This window comes from Saccharomyces mikatae, assembly GCF_947241705.1.
Source record: "Saccharomyces mikatae IFO 1815 strain IFO1815 genome assembly, chromosome: 6".
Classification (NCBI taxonomy): Eukaryota; Fungi; Ascomycota; class Saccharomycetes; order Saccharomycetales; family Saccharomycetaceae; genus Saccharomyces; species Saccharomyces mikatae.
Genome location: NC_079261.1, coordinates 345,525 through 365,900, shown reverse-complemented (window position 1 = coordinate 365,900; position 20,376 = coordinate 345,525). Strand labels below are relative to the sequence as shown.

At 33.8% G+C, this 20,376-nt stretch overlaps 5 protein-coding genes and 3 non-coding genes across 8 annotated transcripts; 3 read left to right on the top strand and 5 right to left on the bottom strand.

Annotated features, from left to right (window-relative positions):
• Positions 1–52: 52 nt before the first annotated feature.
• Positions 53–1,222, bottom strand: SHY1 (cytochrome oxidase assembly protein SHY1; the record flags this gene model as incomplete). The annotated part of the gene is made up of 1 exon (XM_056222205.1): positions 53–1,222. One exon carries the CDS (start codon positions 1,220–1,222, stop codon positions 53–55), a length of 1,170 nt encoding a protein of 389 aa, XP_056081920.1.
• A 337-nt stretch (positions 1,223–1,559) lies between these two features.
• On the bottom strand, positions 1,560–2,762 carry SMKI06G1520 (uncharacterized protein; the record flags this gene model as incomplete). Its single annotated transcript, XM_056222204.1, has 1 exon — positions 1,560–2,762. The coding sequence occupies one exon, from the start codon at positions 2,760–2,762 to the stop codon at positions 1,560–1,562; it is 1,203 nt and encodes a 400-aa protein (XP_056081919.1).
• Positions 2,763–3,326: 564 nt separating this feature from the next.
• Positions 3,327–4,637, bottom strand: CLD1 (carboxylic ester hydrolase; the record flags this gene model as incomplete). Its single annotated transcript, XM_056222203.1, has 1 exon — positions 3,327–4,637. One exon carries the CDS (start codon positions 4,635–4,637, stop codon positions 3,327–3,329), a length of 1,311 nt encoding a protein of 436 aa, XP_056081918.1.
• Positions 4,638–5,552: 915 nt separating this feature from the next.
• Positions 5,553–5,624, top strand: Smki_6.trna11C. The gene has a single exon. It is a non-coding gene; the product is annotated as a tRNA-Cys (tRNA).
• Positions 5,625–6,237: 613 nt separating this feature from the next.
• On the top strand, positions 6,238–7,389 carry CLB6 (B-type cyclin CLB6; the record flags this gene model as incomplete). Its single annotated transcript, XM_056222202.1, has 1 exon — positions 6,238–7,389. The coding sequence occupies one exon, from the start codon at positions 6,238–6,240 to the stop codon at positions 7,387–7,389; it is 1,152 nt and encodes a 383-aa protein (XP_056081917.1).
• Positions 7,390–7,695: 306 nt separating this feature from the next.
• On the bottom strand, positions 7,696–9,120 carry CLB1 (B-type cyclin CLB1; the record flags this gene model as incomplete). Its single annotated transcript, XM_056222201.1, has 1 exon — positions 7,696–9,120. The coding sequence occupies one exon, from the start codon at positions 9,118–9,120 to the stop codon at positions 7,696–7,698; it is 1,425 nt and encodes a 474-aa protein (XP_056081916.1).
• An 8,191-nt stretch (positions 9,121–17,311) lies between these two features.
• Smki_6.trna10K lies at positions 17,312–17,407 on the top strand. Its single transcript has 2 exons — positions 17,312–17,348; positions 17,372–17,407. It is a non-coding gene; the product is annotated as a tRNA-Lys (tRNA).
• Positions 17,408–17,658: 251 nt separating this feature from the next.
• Smki_6.trna9L lies at positions 17,659–17,740 on the bottom strand. Its single transcript has one exon. It is a non-coding gene; the product is annotated as a tRNA-Leu (tRNA).
• Between the last annotated feature and the right edge of the window lie 2,636 nt (positions 17,741–20,376).

Sequence of the window (20,376 nt, the reverse complement as noted above, 5' to 3'; positions counted from 1 at the left end):
AAAATCGTGCGCTCTTCGCAAAAATCTAGTACACAGATAGAAAACCTTTATTTCACATATACTTCCTTGTATGCTTTAGTTTCTCTTTGATCATTTGATCCTGGGATATAACACCTCCCCTTTTAACCTTTCTAAGGGCCACAATAAGGAAGATTGTGCTCAGAAGCGAAAGACCATACCATGTTACCAGATATTGTAGATGGTTATTCTTTAAATCAATGGTGGGCTTCCTACCTATGGGGACACCTGCTTTAATGAACTGCCGTTCATCAAATTCAATCGTTTGGTCAGTTGGATTTTCCTCTCCAGTGTTAAGTCTTGATACATTATTAGTAGTTGTTTGTGTTTGGTTTTCACTATCCGAAGATTCTCGTTTCCAAAACTTCCAGAAGCTGGAGGTTGAATTATTTGATGGAGATTCTTTTTTTGTGTCCTCCTTAATCATCGGATGGTCCTTCATGTCATACAAAGCTTGAAATTGAATAGGTGTGCATCCAGACGATTTTGCCATGTCATAAATATCTGGCAGCTGCCACAATCTAGAATTCGGATCCTTTTTCGCCCATTGTAATGAGCCTCTTTTCTTTGGTGCTCTTACTAAACAAATCACCTTCAAATGTTTCCCTTGAGGCAACGATAAATGACGTAGATTTCTTGAATCAGGAGCCACTTTTTCTTCACTAATCCACCCTCTTTCTATAAGCACTTTTTCACCGGTGTCATCCCTAATGAATGGTGTAAACAAGAAATAACCTTTCTCTCCATTTTTTTTTCTTGGACCAACAAACATCTCTTCATTGTGAAGAAAATGTCCCGAAAGTGTAACTTTACGGTATTCCCACTCTTCACACATGTTTGGAGTAAACGACTTAGGGAGCGATATCGGTTCATATGTAAGTTTACTTTCACATGCTGCAATCAACTTGGTTTTCCACTTTAATCTTCTCATTTGCCAAGTTCCCAAATAGAAGGATATTATTGGCATTGCAAACATGAGACCCAGCACAATTTTCTTTCCGAACGATCCATCCTTTCTAGAATCATCGTTTGGACTTCTTCCTGTCTTTATTGGTTTCCAGTCTACTGTTGATGTTAATATGCCTCTGTATTGTTGATTCCTTGAACTTAAGAGGTACGTCGACCTAGCGATGGCATTCTTACTCGGAATTGGTAATATGTTTGATAACAACCGGTCTGCACACTTAGTCCCCAGTGAAGACATTGTTTCCTTTCTTTATTACATTCTGAATATTGGATAGAATGAGCAACGCTATATTCGCCCTTTGTTTTAGATTGTTTTCTGCAGACGGTGTTATAGGTGAAAAATCTTTCGATATGCATAATAATCCCCTAAATTTATTCGCTTTCATGAATGCGAGAAATGAAGAAAAAAAGGAAAAGAGTTTTATTAACATTTAGTAAGCTAGTAGTTTTGCAGAGTACAAAAAGAGATGTTGAATCTATTACGGTACGCACTAGTTCATAAGATTTTTAGAAGGAAATAAGAAATATATAATTCAATAGCTAACTTTTCGTGTGTTCGCCACTCCATCATATAGTTAAAACCAACAGAATTTGGTGTTATTATCCCAAATTATCTGTTCAGCCGCATACCCTTTTGGTGGCCTGACAGCACTGATAGAACCGTTTTCTGAGAAAACTTTAGATTCATTTTCCAGCTTTTTCAATAGCTGGAACAGCTCTGGAAACTGTTTGATAGGGATTTCATCATCCCAAAATTCTAATTCTTTTAATCCATGAACTTTTGTTTCTTCTATAGCCTTCTTTAGCAGCTTTTTAAGTCTTAATTCTTTTCTTTGAAGAGTCTCTTCAGGGGTATGAATTTTGACAATTATCAGAGAATCACCGTTCCAATTATGATGCCATATGATGTGGCTGTCATCACTCAACGCGTATCCAAAGTGCAGATTTTGCCGCTTTTCTCTTTCTGATTTCTGCATAATAAAAAGGTCACGATATTGGAACCACTTGAAAATGTCAAAGTCTGGCGCAACGGTGAAGATGAATTTTTCTGGATTCTTCTTATGTAAACTTAATAAATTATTTTTAAACTGTGCCTCATGTAATTCAACTAAATCGCTGTAATCATCAAATCCTAAATACCGGCCATCGCTGTCACCTCCTTCTCCACAATACATTTCAGTTAATTCATCTAACTTAGAGAGGCGATGCAAAGGAACATGCATACTCTCATATCCTAGTGTAGAATAATATTCCCCGACTTCGCTATAGAGATTGATGACTAAGTTTTTCAATTCTAACACGTTGTTAGCTTCATCACGAATTTGGTCATAAAATTCATTCAGTCTTAAAATCATGCTCTTGGCATAACCTTTCCCGCGATGGTTTTCAAAGGTAAAAACGCCTCCAATGCATACAATGAAAGCGGGTTCAATTTTTTCGTTAGAACCTGGATGAATACAATATCCAATCCTGTTTAGTGTTTCACAACTGGAGACAACTTGGCTGAACTTTCCATCGTCCGGCAGAGATCGGTCCCTCAAAATGAAGTATTTTTGTCCAAGCCATTGATAACTTTTTGGATATTTTTCCATTATCTCATTTGCATTATTTTTCTGAGCTATCTCTGAAGATCCCAACAATTCTTCTCTATCGACGTACTGCTGCACGGTTAGAATGCCTTTCCAAACTTTTGCATTAGCAAGGTGTGTCCACTTTTTTAGTTCAGGATCGTTGTAACATTCAAACACTAAGTTATCTTCGTGCGATGAAGCTGTCATTTTTAGTCAACTTCTTTAGATAGATGTACGTATACACTGAACACTAGGGTGGCAGTGGGAAGCTGAAAGTTAATGAAAATTTGCGAACTCCTGAAATTTATTTCTTAATAGTTTTTTCATATTCTTTAATGTTGTATGTAAGTTTTCTGAACTCCGGAAAGGCTTTGAGTGGAGCACCAGTACAATCGCGAGATGGAAAATCCACGAAAGTCACGCTCTTCTAATACATCTCGTCAAAAATATTTCAATTGACGATATTGAACAAGCTTGGCAAGGTGTTAAGTAGAACAAAATGAAGGAGGAAGCAAAATAGAAATTCTTGCTATTTTGCTATGTGAAGGATTCATATTGTTGGGTATTGTAAACCTTTTCATTTGTGATAAAAATATTGATTGTTATTTGTTGCTATGTATATTTATTATCAGCCGCAGTTTTATTTGATTCTGCTTCAATGTGCAAAACTGCGTACAAATTATTAAAGCAGAAAAAAAAAGAAATATTATTGTAAAACCTACGTTAAAAACCTTTTTTATGTAATGAATGTAGACACTTAGAATTTCTTCATTAAACCTTTCGCATCTCTTTTACAAGAATATCATTAAAAAATTTTGAGTTATCCAAATACAGGTGATGCCCTGCATGAGGAACAATAATAACATTACTTTTTTGCCTCAACTTCTCATTCAAAAATTTAGATACTCTAATTCCACCATTAACATCCATCCAATCGTCATCGCCATAAAGCCAAAGCCACTCATAATTACTACTTCTTAGAATATTTAGGTTTCTATCATTGAATAATTGCTCCTCCAGGGGTAACCTAGGTTCGCCGCCACACTTCAGGGCAAAACTTAATAAGTATTCACCTGAGCCACGCTTGTTGAAAATGGAATATGCGTACCTGTGTAGAGCCTCGAATCGACTTGACTGTTTTAAGTCACCATTCAGAATATGCTTGAAGCGGCGATATGACCATCCACTTGTAATTTTTGAACCGAACTGGCGAGAATTTCTTACGAGTGTAAAAGGCGAAATATTTCTATCCCAAAGCTTGACATACCACCAAGGCGGTGGTTTCCATTTTTCAGCCTCTGAAGTAGTGTTATTTGAATCCCTATGAGAGACGCCTGCCGGAGAACAAAGAATCAATTTTTTAAAAGATGGACGCTCCTTATATTTTTGTACGTATAATGCCATCAAGTAAGATCCTAACGAATGTGCCATAACAACGTTTTTGTCAGGTTTGTTCAAAAGATTTCTTTTATTAAACCATGTGTGTAGTCTTTTGTGAAACCAATCTTGGACATCATGAAGGTTATCTCTTGGATACTCGAATGGAAACTTAGGTCTTGAAGAGAAACCATACCCGGGCAAATCAATCGCATGTACACACCACTCGTTATTCAATAGAGGTATATCCTCGAAATTCTTAATAAAAAACCCCAATCCGGCTCCGTACCCATGAATAAAAATCAGGTGTTTCAACTCTGTCTCAGGTACTGAGGGGTTTATTGGGCGTATGCAAAATTCGTTGATGTAGTTGCCGTCATCATCAACAACAGTCCTTATGACCCTCGATTTTTTTAATTTTGAAGGATTCGGATAAAACGGCAACGTTTTTAAAAGCTCAGTTTGAAATACATCCTCACTTTTAATGAAATCTCGGAAATCCTTAACAGAGTCTCCTACAGGGCGAGGAAATAAACCGGGTACTTTGTAGATAATCTCCCTTAATGGAATCGCCGTTGGCGCAGATGGTGTTCTTGATATCTGCTTTTCCGTGATGTCTCTTACGGAAGCTCTGGGACATTGCGGCTGTGTATTCGATGGGTTAGCTCCTGTTAAAAGTTGGAAACTTTTCAAGGGCCTTCTCATTATTGAGATTAGTGTTGACTTAAACATTAAAAGGTAAACTCTTATTAATCAGTATATTTATCACCATACTTTTCTATACTTGCTACGAGGAACGTATTTAAGTGTTCATTTCTGCACCTTATGTTCTTTTTGAATGTGTCAGCCTCACTCCAACGTATTTCGGAGGTTATCCAATAATGAACGGCAGAAGCGAAAAAGACAAAAAAGCCTTCCTATAAAAACTACGCAACAGCATCAATCAACTTATGCACAAGCAAAAGAGATTGATGGAGAGAAATTCGAAGATGTTGGAATAAAAATCGGCTATTGTCCAATCAACTAGTACTAATGCTACTAGTAGCTTTGATGAAAATCAGGTATGAGGCAAGGGTGAATTTTGAGATAATTGTTGGGATTCCATTGTTGATAAAGCAATATTATTTGGTATATATAATATGCTAGAAGTTCTCCTCGAGGATATAGGAATCCAATAAACGGAACTGGTGATTCTACATAATTCCGTATATGCTTTTATCGTCATTTTATTGCTGTCAGTCATTATCCTATTACATTATCAATCCTTGCATTTCAGCTTCCACTTATTTCGATGACCGCTTCTCATAACTTATGTCATCTTATAACACCGTATATGATAATGTACTAGTAGTATGACTACTAGTTGATAGACGATAGTTGATTTTCATTTTTATTACAACTTACTAAACAACTAATTATCAACTTGTATTCTAGTTTCCTACAATACTACTATTTATATATGTTGGTTATTATTATTGCTTTGAGTAAAGTGTCTAAGTTCGTTTCAGGTGTCATTAGCAATTACCCTATTAAGTAATTTCTAATGTTTCATCTACAACAAAGTCATCACTACTAACTTGTGCTATACCGTTTCAATCCTCAGTAACATTAATAAACTAAGCTCGTATGGCGCAGTGGTAGCGCAGCAGATTGCAAATCTGTTGGTCCTTAGTTCGATCCTGAGTGCGAGCTTTTTTGATGACGAATACAAGTGTATATATTTTTTGTCACCTATTAAATGTGACTTCATTGCCATTTTGGAAAGCTATCTAATTGTGCATGAGTAAGAATACAAATATTTTCAAATGAACTTACACAGCAAAAAAAAACAAAAAAAGCCTTTCACTACCGTATAGTCAAGTAACGCGTCCTAAAAAGAATACTAAATATCATTTACGCGTACCACAAAATTTAACGACGGGACGCGTATTGTTCGCGTTTTTTTGCGACGGTAAACAAAAAAGGGCCCTCCCTCTACGGTAAAACAAGCGGGCCTGGGACAGGATCAGGCATTACTGTTTCTGCTTCTTCTCTGAAGCCCACAATTGGCAATTGGCAATTCGCAACTTATTTTTGTATATTTACCATTTTGGAGTACTAAATAATTTTCTTTTTTAGGGTTAATTACATTAGCCTTGTTCTTATAAACATATATATAACTACTTCATCTCACACAAGTAGCAATTTTGATTTGTGTCAGAAAAAAAGTTTTAATCAATCCAGCATAGACATACAAATAACAACATACGTACAGTGTTGGTAATTATTATTCAGTTTTATTCTTCTCTTCCTCTAGTTATTTGAAATGAATTGTATTCCCAGTCCAATTAGTGAAAAAAAAAACCAAAATAATAATGAGAATTGTATAGGCAAAGAAAATGTTCCCCAAACAATCTCTAAAGATATTGCAATTAAGCTGACACCTCATTCTACGAATGAAAAGAAAATTTTATCTGAGGTGAACTGTAATAAGATCGATACTTTACAACTCCCCCAAAGTAACATCAAAAGAGATTCCATTCACTCAGAAAAAACCAGGAAAAGACAACTTACAAACGACTCAGATGACCAAGTGGAATCAAAAGCCATAAAAAAACCAAAACTTCGTCAATGGAAAGATTTAGATACATCAGAAATAAATGATCCATTCATGGTAACAGAATATACAGATTCTATATTTTCTCATCTTTACGAGAGGGAAACTCAAACACTACCGACGCATAACTACCTATTGGATACAGAATCTCCCTATCATTTGAAAAGTTCCATGAGAGCTTTATTAATCGACTGGCTAATTGAGGTTCACGAGAAGTTTCATTGCTTACCTGAAACATTATTTTTAGCGATAAACTTATTAGATCGATTTTTATCACAAAATGTTGTCAAATTGAACAAACTACAACTATTATGCATTACTTGTTTGTTCATTGCCTGTAAGTTTGAAGAAGTTAAACTACCTAAAATAGCAAATTTTGCGTATGTGACTGATGGTGCTGCCACTGTCGAAGAAATTAGGAAGGCTGAACTCTTCATTCTAACCTCTCTGAGCTACAACGTATCTTTACCAAATCCCATGAATTTTATTAGAAGAATTTCAAAAGCTGACGATTACTGCATTGAAACAAGGAACACTGCCAAATTCATCATGGAGTATTCTTTATGCTGTAATAAGTTCATTCACTTGAAACCATCATATTTAGCCGCTATGTCAATGTATATCGCCAGAAAAATCAAAAATGACAGCTTCAAATGGGATGAAACTTTTGTTCATTACAGTGGTGGTATCGATATTGAATCAGATCCAGCATTTAAAGATTTCATCAATGAATTAATTGGCGATATTGCCGTACCTGAAACGAATCTAGATTCTTTGAGGCTCAAATTCAAGAAGCCAAAACACGGCATGGTTTACTTCAAAGTTTATGACTGGTGCAAACAAAAAACATCAAAACATTAGTCACATTTTCTGTCTTCTAACCCCCTCCTGCATTCTACATATCATCGATAGACACACTTCTTTATTTCTTTTATGTACTAAAAAAAAATAGGAAAATGCGCCATACAGCATTTTACGGTCAATTTTCCACCAAAGAAAAAAGAAACAATGAATTAATTATTACAGCTTACAAAACTGACACCGTGTGATAATATATATATATATATATGAGATAACCGTTATGTGAATGATGAATGCCTAGGTTTTCTATAAAATAGATGAAAAAGAGGAAAAGAAAATTTGGTTTCTGTGAAGGTTTTTGGACCTTCACTCATGCAAAGTCATAATATCATAACCATTCTTCCTGACCTTCAATGCCCATTCGATAGAAATTATAGAAGCCTTTAAGAATCTTCTTGATTGATACTTTTTTAAGAACTCATCATGAATGGTCGAGCCAACAAGATAATCCATCAGTAGCTGACAAACGGGATATAGTTTCTCCTTTGTGTAACCACCACTATAGTGGATCAAATTACCATCCCAGTTTCCTTTACCCAACATTTTTCTCGAGAGGAACATTGCCGCTGAGGCGCACAATGATGGTAGTATTCCAATGAACTTAAAATCCACTATAGATATTTCCATTAAGAATTTTGCTAGTGTTCTGGATTGAATATCATAGTCATCCGCCTTTGATATTCTCCTCAGAAAGTTCATCGGGTTAGCAAAACTAATTTGGAAGTCAAGTTTTTCCAGAATAAATCTTTCACCTTCTTTAATTTCTTCTACAGAACAGGCGCCATCTGTCTCGTATGCGAAATGTTTTATGCTAGGGGAGTAAATCTCTTCATATTTAGATGCGATAAACAAGCATGATGTACCAACCAGTTGCAATCTATTCAATTGAACCACCTCTTCACAAAGAAATCTGTCCATTATATTTATCGCCAAATACAAAGTCTCTGGCAGGAGACCAAACTTGTTATGGATCTTGATTATCCAGTTAACTAAGATGTCTCTGTTCTGTTTAATGTTCTTATGCTTGTAAAGATTCGCCTTATTCGGTAGTGTGATTATTTCCAGGTGATGCAGATATTCAAAAATATCATCGACCTCCTCGCTCACCATCAAAGGATCATCACAATCTTCTTCATCCAAATCATCCCATTCATATTCCTCTAGAATCTCTTCTTCCGTGGTGAATTCATGTATTTTAAACTTTTTTTGTTCATCTTGCTCAACAAGAGTTGATATTGGTCTTTTTTTTTTCGAATCTTCTTTTAAAATCTTTTTCTGCCATTCAAGTTGGTTGGAAAACGACTTATTCTCAGAATATACCAGCCCATTGCAACTTAATGCAGTCGAACTTGTGTGAATGGAGTCATCTTTTAAATAATGCTTCTGCTGTTCCTTTCTCTGCTCCGAATATCCATACTCAGGAATATTTTCTTTATTGTTAAACATCTCTCGTTTTTTCTCCTCTTCACTATCATTAAAAGAGGTGCTGAAATCATTGGGCCTCGTAATATCATCTTTCAAAGGAAAAAAAGAGTTTAACCTGGAAAAGCCCTTTATGCCAATTTTTTTATTCATCGTGATCTCTTGCAAAATATTTGCATTATTAGTGACGTTAGCGAGAATGGTTCTTGGTACATTTCTTTTTTGTACAATATATTGAGTATCGTTTATACCATTATCCTCACTACCATTAATGGTTCTATTATTCTCTACCAAAAGAGATCTTGACATGATGAGAAGATTGAAGCTTCCTTTGATGTTTGATATAACCGAAGAAAATATTTTGGCGTTTTTCTTATCTGGCAGATCTTGTTTCTTAGTTGCACTTTTGTGATCTTTATAGTTGTGCTCACTAACGACCTTAGTATTTTTTTAAGAAGATATACCAAGAGCCACAAGTAAAAACTGTCGCTTAAAATCCGAGGACACTAAAATTGTAACCAGCCCAATTCTGCCCGAATATAAAAAAACAATACAAACTCAAAATCGCCAGGAATAATAGATCACTCAAGTGCCGTTCCCCTGAACAAAAAGTGCAATATAATCAATTACTTAATATATATAACTACACGCTGTATCCACAACAAGAAGGGACAAATCTATTTCTGCAAAGGAAGACGAAAGAGGAAATCACAACAAAACAGATCGGGTAGACCGTATGCGGAACGCAAGCAGAAGTAATATTCTATGTATGTTCCGCACCTACTTGCATAATATTCTTTTAAAGATGCTGCAAAAATAAAATTTGAAAATGATTAATTAACACAACAAAAATAAAGTTACCGTTGACGTGAGTTTTATGGTGCTTCTACATTTTGTGTCCCATATCTGATTGTTGATGTTTTCCTCTTTAGGCGATGGTAAACAAAAAAACATGCCCGTTTTTTGTATGGATCCCTCTAGTGGAAAAATTAATGAAGCGGCCCAAACGATGCCCTTAGCGAGAAAAAACCATTCGAACGCGCTCGCTCTGTGTGCCTGCTTCAAGAATTACTCTGGGTATGCATGTCCTCTTAGAAGAGATGCTTGGACGCGACCAAGAGAGGAGCCAGGAGTGTTAATATATATGATCAGAGATAATCTCAACTGCAAATAATTTATGTAGGTAAGCATTTTTTGAAATACAGAGCAGGTTGCGAATAAGATCAGATTATAAAATATTCAGATTCGTAATAGTAACCTTGTCTGTTATGAAAAATGAGATTTGATGGTCTAGTAATGGACCATTATCGTACCTAGTCATAATATTTTCACAAGTACAGTAACATCAAGTATCGATAAAAAGCGATACAACGGTGCCAATTTTCAATGTTGGCCCGTACTAAGTATCCATGATCAGGAGCTGAACATTGTCACTCTCCTTTACTAGTCGATATTGTTTAGTTTTATCACCATCCCCTTGCTCTTGCCACTCTTTTTTTTAAGATAATAGATGTCTGATCTTTTATTGATGTCGGGTAAAACAAAAATAGCTACTGTGCGTATTTAGTCGACACAACACACGAAAGCGACTATTAATGTGTCCTAAAATGTATAAAACGACTAAAAGTTATATAAAGGGTAGAACATGGTTCTGTTCGAATAAGAACCTACTATTATACATGTTAGAATAAGTGACTACGAATATACATTTGTTCGTATATGAGATAATAGTGGAGTTTGATGTAATTTTTGGGATTCCATTTTTTATAAGGCAATAATATTAAGTATGTAGATATACTAGAAGTTCTCCTCAGGGATTTAGGAATCCATAAAAGGGAATCTGCAATTCTACACAATTCTATAAACATTATTATCATCGTTTTATATGTTCTTATTCATTGATCCTATTACATTATCAATCCTTGCGTTTCAGCTTCCACTAGTTTAGATGACTATATCTCATCATTTGCGTCATCTTCTAACACCGTATATGATAATATACTAGTAATATGACTACTAGTTAGTAGATGATAGTTGATTTATATTACAACAATAAGAAGATGAGTTAACACTAAATTCTTATCATCAACACTCTGATTTATGTCTGAACCTTTTGGTTTAATACACCCAATCAGCGTGTGTTTTATATACCTCTCTTATATAGATTAAGAAGGAACGACTATTCTTAATTATTACAACTTACTAAACTACTAATTATCAACAAATAACTTAATCCAATTTATACGAATAGGTGTATAGTAGTTGTTGGAATAAGTGATTACTACTATACACCTATTCGTATAAATTGGATTAAGTTATTGCAACTATACGTCTTCGTATAAATTGAAGTAGAAAAATTCTAATAATAGAATTTACTGCAGTAATGAGATAAAGATCTATTAATTGATCAGAACTTATTATATAAGAAGATGAGTTATCATCAAATTCTTATCATTAACACTCTGATTTATGTCTGAACCTTTTGGTTTAATATAACTAATCAGCGTGTGTTTTATATACCTCTCTTATATAGATTAAGAAGGAACGACTATTCTTAATTATTACAACTTACTAAACTACTAATTATCAACATGGCGACCCCAGTGAGGGATGAAACAAGAAATGTTACTGACGACAACATTTCTACGCAGGTTCAATCAAGAGTCAATATTCAAGATACTACTAAAAAAATTAAAAATTTTATTATCGATACTTCTATTGATGACAAACAGAGGAAGCAAGCCTTAATTGATTTAGAAACGTATGAAATATTTTTAAACAAATTAACCGTTAAAAAGAATAAGATTACAAATGAGGTTAAACAGGATGACGATATTTCAAATCTCGATCAGTTAATGGAAATCGATGAAAAAATTGAAAAAACTAGTAATGTAATTCTTGGATTAAAAAGAAAGTTAGAATCGATTGATTTCGATAAAGATGTTAAAAGGTTACATGAAAGAAATGATTCAACTGGGACATATTATTTATTCGATACTCTGACCTCAAGAAATAGGAGATTTTACCCTAAGGATTGGGTATTTAAGCATAAGATGACTAAAATCGAAAATATTCCTGTTTTCTTGAACAGCTTTCAACAATTCATTGAGAAGTACGAATTTGATGACATTTTTGATCAACAAATTAAAAACATCGATTCTCGTGAAAATGAAATCTTATGTAAGGTTATCAAAGAAGGTTTAAATGAAAGTCCTGATATAATGAACATTAACACAAGTGATATCTTTAGAATCATCCGTGACTTGAAGAAAAAATACATAAGCCTTTATGGTAGAGAAATAAGACAAAAGGCTTGGAAAAAAGTGTTGGTGGATACAACTTGTAAGAATACTGATTTGTTAATGAATGAACTTCAAAAGTTAGTATTAATGGAAAAATGGATCCTTTCAAAATGTTGTCAAAATTGTTCAAATCTTACATACATTTTAGAAGAGGCAATCCTTGGAACCTTACATGAATCTTTGAAAAATCCGGTTAAACAACGTTTACATATATACTCAATTGGTAAAAATGAGAGAATTGAAGAAATTTTAATCAATATTGTAATTGAAACAGTAATGGACTTGAGTTCAAATGACTCTTACTATTCAGAAAGAAATTGTAAGTACTGTAAATCGGAATTCCACAGCTCAGTTAACTGTAGAAAGAAATTAAACAGAGAACTTAGGCATTCAACGCCCAGCTACTCAAAAGGTTATTATTCACAAGGTTCAACCCAAAAAGAATATATTAAAACAGGCACGAAACCAGTCAGAACTTTTGAAAAAACAGAAGAAGAAGAACAAAAAGGGTTCAAACAAAAATCTAGTCATTATTGATACTGGTTCAGGTGTCAATATCACGAACAATAAAAATATATTGTTTGATTATGAAGACAACAAAGAAAAGGTAAAGTTCTTTGGTATTGGGAAAAACAATGCAGTTTCCGTTAAAGGATCAGGATACATTAAAATTAAATGTAACACAAATGATGATTACTTATTAACTCATTATGTTCCTGAAGAAGAAACTACTATTATAAGTGGTTATGAGTTAGCTAGAGAAACCGATCTGGTGTTAAGCAAGAACTATTCTACCTTGGAAAACAAGGATATGAACATAAAAACTCATGTTAAAAATGGAATTATTCACGTAAAAATGGATGACTTAATTGATCACTCAGCATATGATTCCAAAATCAATGCAATACAACCAACTTCTTCTAACAAAATTAGACTGAAGCCCAAAATTATAAACTTAAAAGATGCTCATAAAAGAATGGGACATACAGGAGTTCAACAAATTGAAAACTCAATTAAACATAGTCATTATGAAGAAAATCTTGACTTAATAAAAGAACCAAATGAATTTTGGTGTGAAACTTGTAAAGTTTCAAAAGCCACGAGAAGGAACCATTATAAAGGATCTATGAACGAACACAGTATCGATCATGAACCAGGTTCATCGTGGTGCATGGATATCTTTGGTCCAGTATCAAATTCGAACTCGGATACGAAAAGATACATGCTTATTATGGTTGATAACAATACAAGATATTGTATCACCTCCACACATTTTAACAAAAATGCTGAAACTATTTTGGCTCAGATCAAGAAAAATATTCAGTATGTGGAAACTCAATTTGACAGAAAGGTCAGAGAAATCAATTCAGATCAAGGAACTGAATTTACAAATGATCAGATAGCAAAATATTTTGTTTCAAAAGGAATTCATCATATTTTTTCTGCTACACAAGATCATGCTGCCAATGGAAGAGCAGAGAGATACATCAGAACTATCGTTACTGATGCAACAACATTGTTAAAACATAGTAAATTACGTATTAAATTTTGGGAATACGCAGTGACATCTGCTACCAATGTACGCAATTGTTTAGAAAACAAAGCCACAGGTCAACTGCCACTACAGGCAATCTCTAGTCAACCTGTGAAAGTGAGATTCATGTCCTTTTTACCCTTCGGAGAACAAGGAATAATTTGGAATCATAATCACAATAAACTAAAACCATCAGGACTTCGTGCTATAATATTATGCAAAGATCCTAATAGTCACGGATACAAATTTTTTGTACCATCTATTAAAAAAATTCTCACTTCAGATAATTACACAATTCCAGACTATGCAGTGGATCCAATATTAAGGAACACACAGAACATATACCCAGATGATCAAAGTAGATCAGATTCCATCAATGAAGCAGAAAACTCAGATGCTGTTTCCAGGTTATATGATGCATTGGAAAATTACGAAGATGACCATAAACAAGTTACACTACTTACAGACTTGTTCACCACAGAAGAATTAGCTCAGATTGAATTAAATGCTAAGTACCCATCTCCTAGTGATAATCTAGAAGGTAATTTAGACTACGTCTTTGCTAACATAGAAGAAGAGGAAGAAGACAAATACAATCATGTGAAAAACATGGATATAGATTCAGATCTTCACTCAAAAGAAAAGATCACTACTGAAAGCGATCGAAACGAAATTAATAAATCAAGTAATACTGATGAGGATATTCTCGATGAAAATGTTTATAGAGTCCCCACGGCACTACAAGAGAACCTTGTTGGAAGCCAGAACAGCATAAACATCAACAATGATGATAATATTGCTAGTAGAACGCATAGGAAGATCAGTGGAAAGGAAATAAATTACAAGGAATCATCAGAAGATGAGAGCGATTATATTTCACATGATCCTACTAATGAATCAGTTACAGTTGCAAGTAATAAGGACAATGTAACAGATGATAATATCTTACAATCACAACAAGAATTATTCGAAAACATTGTTGATCCAGAAGTATTACTTGAACAAGATTTAGATTCAAAAACCTCAAGTTATGACACCTCTCAATACGTAGATGTTCAAACTGAATCAAATGTTACATCATTAAAGGACAATGATGTTCAAAATGATGACTATTCTACTCACGAAGAAAGTCATCACCTGCCCCTGGTTATAAATGTTATGGACAATACTGACCAAACATATGTTGAATCAAACAAGGTAGAAAACAAAAATAACTCTGATACAAGTATCTCATCGGAAGGTAATAATGAAGAGTTAGTACAAGTGATGGAAAATAGCGAAGCGGAAAAATCGAATGCTACACTAAAATCATCAATAATAACAGATGAAACAATTGAGTCAGAAAAACCAGCAATAAACAAAGCTGGATTCCTGAATAAAACGTTTAATTCTTTGAATAAGAAAAGAAAGCGGCCTGTTGAAAACAGGACCTCGTTTCATGACATGGTTGAAAGAGACAATAAGCGTCAGAGAAAGAATATAATTAAATTACTTCCGGATAACACAGAAACAAGTTCTGCACCGAGAATTAAAACCATATACTACAATGAAGCTATTTCAGGAAATGCTGATCTCAAAGAAAAACATGCTTATAAAGAGGCATACAGGAAAGAATTACAGAATCTCAAGGATATGAAAGTATTTGACATCAACGTCAAATACAACAGATCTGATGTTCCCAGTAATTTAATAATTCCGACAAATACAATATTCTCAAAGAAGAGAAATGGTATCTATAAAGCAAGAATTGTTTGTAGAGGTGATATCCAGACACCAGACACGTATAACGTTATTGGAACAGAATCCCTAAACCATAACCACATTAAAATATTTCTGATGATTGCAAACAATAGGAATATGTTCATGAAAACACTAGATATTAACCATGCGTTCTTATATGCTAAACTGGAAGAAGACATTTACATTCCACACCCTCATGACAGAAGATGCGTTGTTAAACTAGATAAAGCACTATATGGTCTCAAACAGAGTCCTAAAGAATGGAACGACCATCTTAGACGATATCTAAATAGTGTTGGATTAAAAGATAATACTTATACTCCAGGACTATACCAATCCAAGGATAAAAAACTCATGATCGCAGTTTATGTTGATGACTGTGTGATTGCAGCAAGTGATGAACAAAGACTAGATGATTTCATAAACAATTTAAAAAAAACCTTTGAATTGAAAATTACTGGTACCTTAATAGATGGTATTTTGGATACAGATATTCTAGGAATGGATTTGATCTATAACAAAAAACTTGGTACGGTTGATTTGACGTTAATATCATTTATAGAAAAAATGGGTGAGAAATATAAAAAGGAATTGGATAAGGTTAGAAAAAGGTCAATTCCACACATATCAATATACAAGATTGATCCTAAAAACGGAGAATTAAAAATGACCGAAAAGGAATACAAAGACGGCGTGTTGAAATTACAGCAACTATTAGGTGAACTTAACTATGTTAGGTATAAATGTAGATATGATGTTGAATTTGCGGTTAAAAAGGTGGCTAGATTAGTAAACTTTCCTCATAAACAGGTGTTCTACATGATTTATAAAATCATACAATACTTGGTACAACATACGAATATAGGCATACACTATGATAGAGATCTTAACAAAGATAAGAAAATCACTACTATCACAGATGCATCAGTTGGAACAGAATACGATGCACAATCAAGAATTGGTGTTATAATTTGGTATGGAAAAAATATCTTCAATGTTTATTCTAATAAAAGCTCAAACAAGTGCGTATCCTCAACTGAAGCAGAACTTCATGCTATCTATGAAGGCTATGCAGACTCAGAAACACTGAAGGCAACCTTAACAGAACTCGGAGAAGGTGGAGATAAGGAACTTACAATGCTTACTGATTCAAAACCAGCTATCGAAGGTTTAAATCGGAGCTATCTACAACCCAAACAGAAGTTCACATGGATAAAAACAGAAATAATTAAAGAGAAAATAAAAGAGAAGATTATAAAACTAATAAAAATAAAAGGTAAAGATAATATAGCAGATTTACTTACCAAACCAGTCTCAATATCTGATTTTGATAGATTTATTAAAGTATTGAACAATCAGATAACACCACAGGATATTTTGGCCTCAACGGACTATTGATAATTAAAATTACTTAAGAACCAAACACATAGCAGATATCTGTTGGAGTACAATAATATATCTTTAAGGGGGCATGTTGGAATAAGTGATTACTACTATACACCTATTCGTATAAATTGGATTAAGTTATTGCAACTATACGTCTTCGTATAAATTGAAGTAGAAAAATTCTAATAATAGAATTTACTGCAGTAATGAGATAAAGATCTATTAATTGATCAGAACTTATTATATAAGAAGATGAGTTATCATCAAATTCTTATCATTAACACTCTGATTTATGTCTGAACCTTTTGGTTTAATATAACTAATCAGCGTGTGTTTTATATACCTCTCTTATATAGATTAAGAAGGAACGACTATTCTTAATTATTACAACTTACTAAACTACTAATTATCAACAGTAGTAATCACTTATTCGAACATTATCAACACTTTAAAGTAATAGCTAATGTTTCATTTACAACATAGTCGTTACTGCTAACGTGTGTTATACCGTTTCAACGATCACATTACGAAGAACTCGTCCTTGTTAGCTCAGTTGGTAGAGCGTTCGGCTTTTAAGCACTTTAGCTCAAGCAAGGAAACCGAAATGTCAGGGGTTCGACCCCCCTATGAGGAGTTCTTTTTCTAATTTTTTAATTAGATAATTAAACTTCTTCGAAGAGAAGAGAGGAGGTGATAGTTATGTTCTGGATTCTTTCCCTTTCTGTCAATTTAATTCTTAGTTTAAGCTATTAATAACTGGACACTCCGAGACTCCCAACTCTTCTTATCCTTTCGTCGTCTTGCTGACTAGCTGTTATCCACTCACACCCTGCGCCAATATATGGATGAAGAGGAGGCCCATAGATGGCAAAATATAAAAAATATTGATACCCGCGGGGTTTGAACCCGCGCCTCCGAAGAGATCAGGACCTCGACCTGACGCCTTAGACCACTCGGCCAGAGTACCAAATTATCTGTTGGAAGTACAAAAACCTGTTACGGATATTATGACATACACGTACCTTATTGTCTAACATTATTAATGTCTATAGTGACATGTCTATTATTTTTGTTGAAATGAAAATCAACTATCATCTATCAACTAGTATTCGCATTACTAGTATATTATCATATACGGTGTTAAAAGATGACATATATGTTGATAATTAGTAGTTTAGTAAGTTGTAATAATTAAGAATAGTCGTTCCTTCTTAATCTATATAAGAGAGGTATATAAAACACACGCTGATTAGTTATATTAAACCAAAAGGTTCAGACATAAATCAGAGTGTTAATGATAAGAATTTGATGATAACTCATCTTCTTATATAATAAGTTCTGATCAATTAATAGATCTTTATCTCATTACTGCAGTAAATTCTATTATTAGAATTTTTCTACTTCAATTTATACGAAGACGTATAGTTGCAATAACTTAATCCAATTTATACGAATAGGTGTATAGTAGTAATCACTTATTCCAACATGCCCCCTTAAAGATATATTATTGTACTCCAACAGATATCTGCTATGTGTTTGGTTCTTAAGTAATTTTAATTATCAATAGTCCGTTGAGGCCAAAATATCCTGTGGTGTTATCTGATTGTTCAATACTTTAATAAATCTATCAAAATCAGATATTGAGACTGGTTTGGTAAGTAAATCTGCTATATTATCTTTACCTTTTATTTTTATTAGTTTTATAATCTTCTCTTTTATTTTCTCTTTAATTATTTCTGTTTTTATCCATGTGAACTTCTGTTTGGGTTGTAGATAGCTCCGATTTAAACCTTCGATAGCTGGTTTTGAATCAGTAAGCATTGTAAGTTCCTTATCTCCACCTTCTCCGAGTTCTGTTAAGGTTGCCTTCAGTGTTTCTGAGTCTGCATAGCCTTCATAGATAGCATGAAGTTCTGCTTCAGTTGAGGATACGCACTTGTTTGAGCTTTTATTAGAATAAACATTGAAGATATTTTTTCCATACCAAATTATAACACCAATTCTTGATTGTGCATCGTATTCTGTTCCAACTGATGCATCTGTGATAGTAGTGATTTTCTTATCTTTGTTAAGATCTCTATCATAGTGTATGCCTATATTCGTATGTTGTACCAAGTATTGTATGATTTTATAAATCATGTAGAACACCTGTTTATGAGGAAAGTTTACTAATCTAGCCACCTTTTTAACCGCAAATTCAACATCATATCTACATTTATACCTAACATAGTTAAGTTCACCTAATAGTTGCTGTAATTTCAACACGCCGTCTTTGTATTCCTTTTCGGTCATTTTTAATTCTCCGTTTTTAGGATCAATCTTGTATATTGATATGTGTGGAATTGACCTTTTTCTAACCTTATCCAATTCCTTTTTATATTTCTCACCCATTTTTTCTATAAATGATATTAACGTCAAATCAACCGTACCAAGTTTTTTGTTATAGATCAAATCCATTCCTAGAATATCTGTATCCAAAATACCATCTATTAAGGTACCAGTAATTTTCAATTCAAAGGTTTTTTTTAAATTGTTTATGAAATCATCTAGTCTTTGTTCATCACTTGCTGCAATCACACAGTCATCAACATAAACTGCGATCATGAGTTTTTTATCCTTGGATTGGTATAGTCCTGGAGTATAAGTATTATCTTTTAATCCAACACTATTTAGATATCGTCTAAGATGGTCGTTCCATTCTTTAGGACTCTGTTTGAGACCATATAGTGCTTTATCTAGTTTAACAACGCATCTTCTGTCATGAGGGTGTGGAATGTAAATGTCTTCTTCCAGTTTAGCATATAAGAACGCATGGTTAATATCTAGTGTTTTCATGAACATATTCCTATTGTTTGCAATCATCAGAAATATTTTAATGTGGTTATGGTTTAGGGATTCTGTTCCAATAACGTTATACGTGTCTGGTGTCTGGATATCACCTCTACAAACAATTCTTGCTTTATAGATACCATTTCTCTTCTTTGAGAATATTGTATTTGTCGGAATTATTAAATTACTGGGAACATCAGATCTGTTGTATTTGACGTTGATGTCAAATACTTTCATATCCTTGAGATTCTGTAATTCTTTCCTGTATGCCTCTTTATAAGCATGTTTTTCTTTGAGATCAGCATTTCCTGAAATAGCTTCATTGTAGTATATGGTTTTAATTCTCGGTGCAGAACTTGTTTCTGTGTTATCCGGAAGTAATTTAATTATATTCTTTCTCTGACGCTTATTGTCTCTTTCAACCATGTCATGAAACGAGGTCCTGTTTTCAACAGGCCGCTTTCTTTTCTTATTCAAAGAATTAAACGTTTTATTCAGGAATCCAGCTTTGTTTATTGCTGGTTTTTCTGACTCAATTGTTTCATCTGTTATTATTGATGATTTTAGTGTAGCATTCGATTTTTCCGCTTCGCTATTTTCCATCACTTGTACTAACTCTTCATTATTACCTTCCGATGAGATACTTGTATCAGAGTTATTTTTGTTTTCTACCTTGTTTGATTCAACATATGTTTGGTCAGTATTGTCCATAACATTTATAACCAGGGGCAGGTGATGACTTTCTTCGTGAGTAGAATAGTCATCATTTTGAAC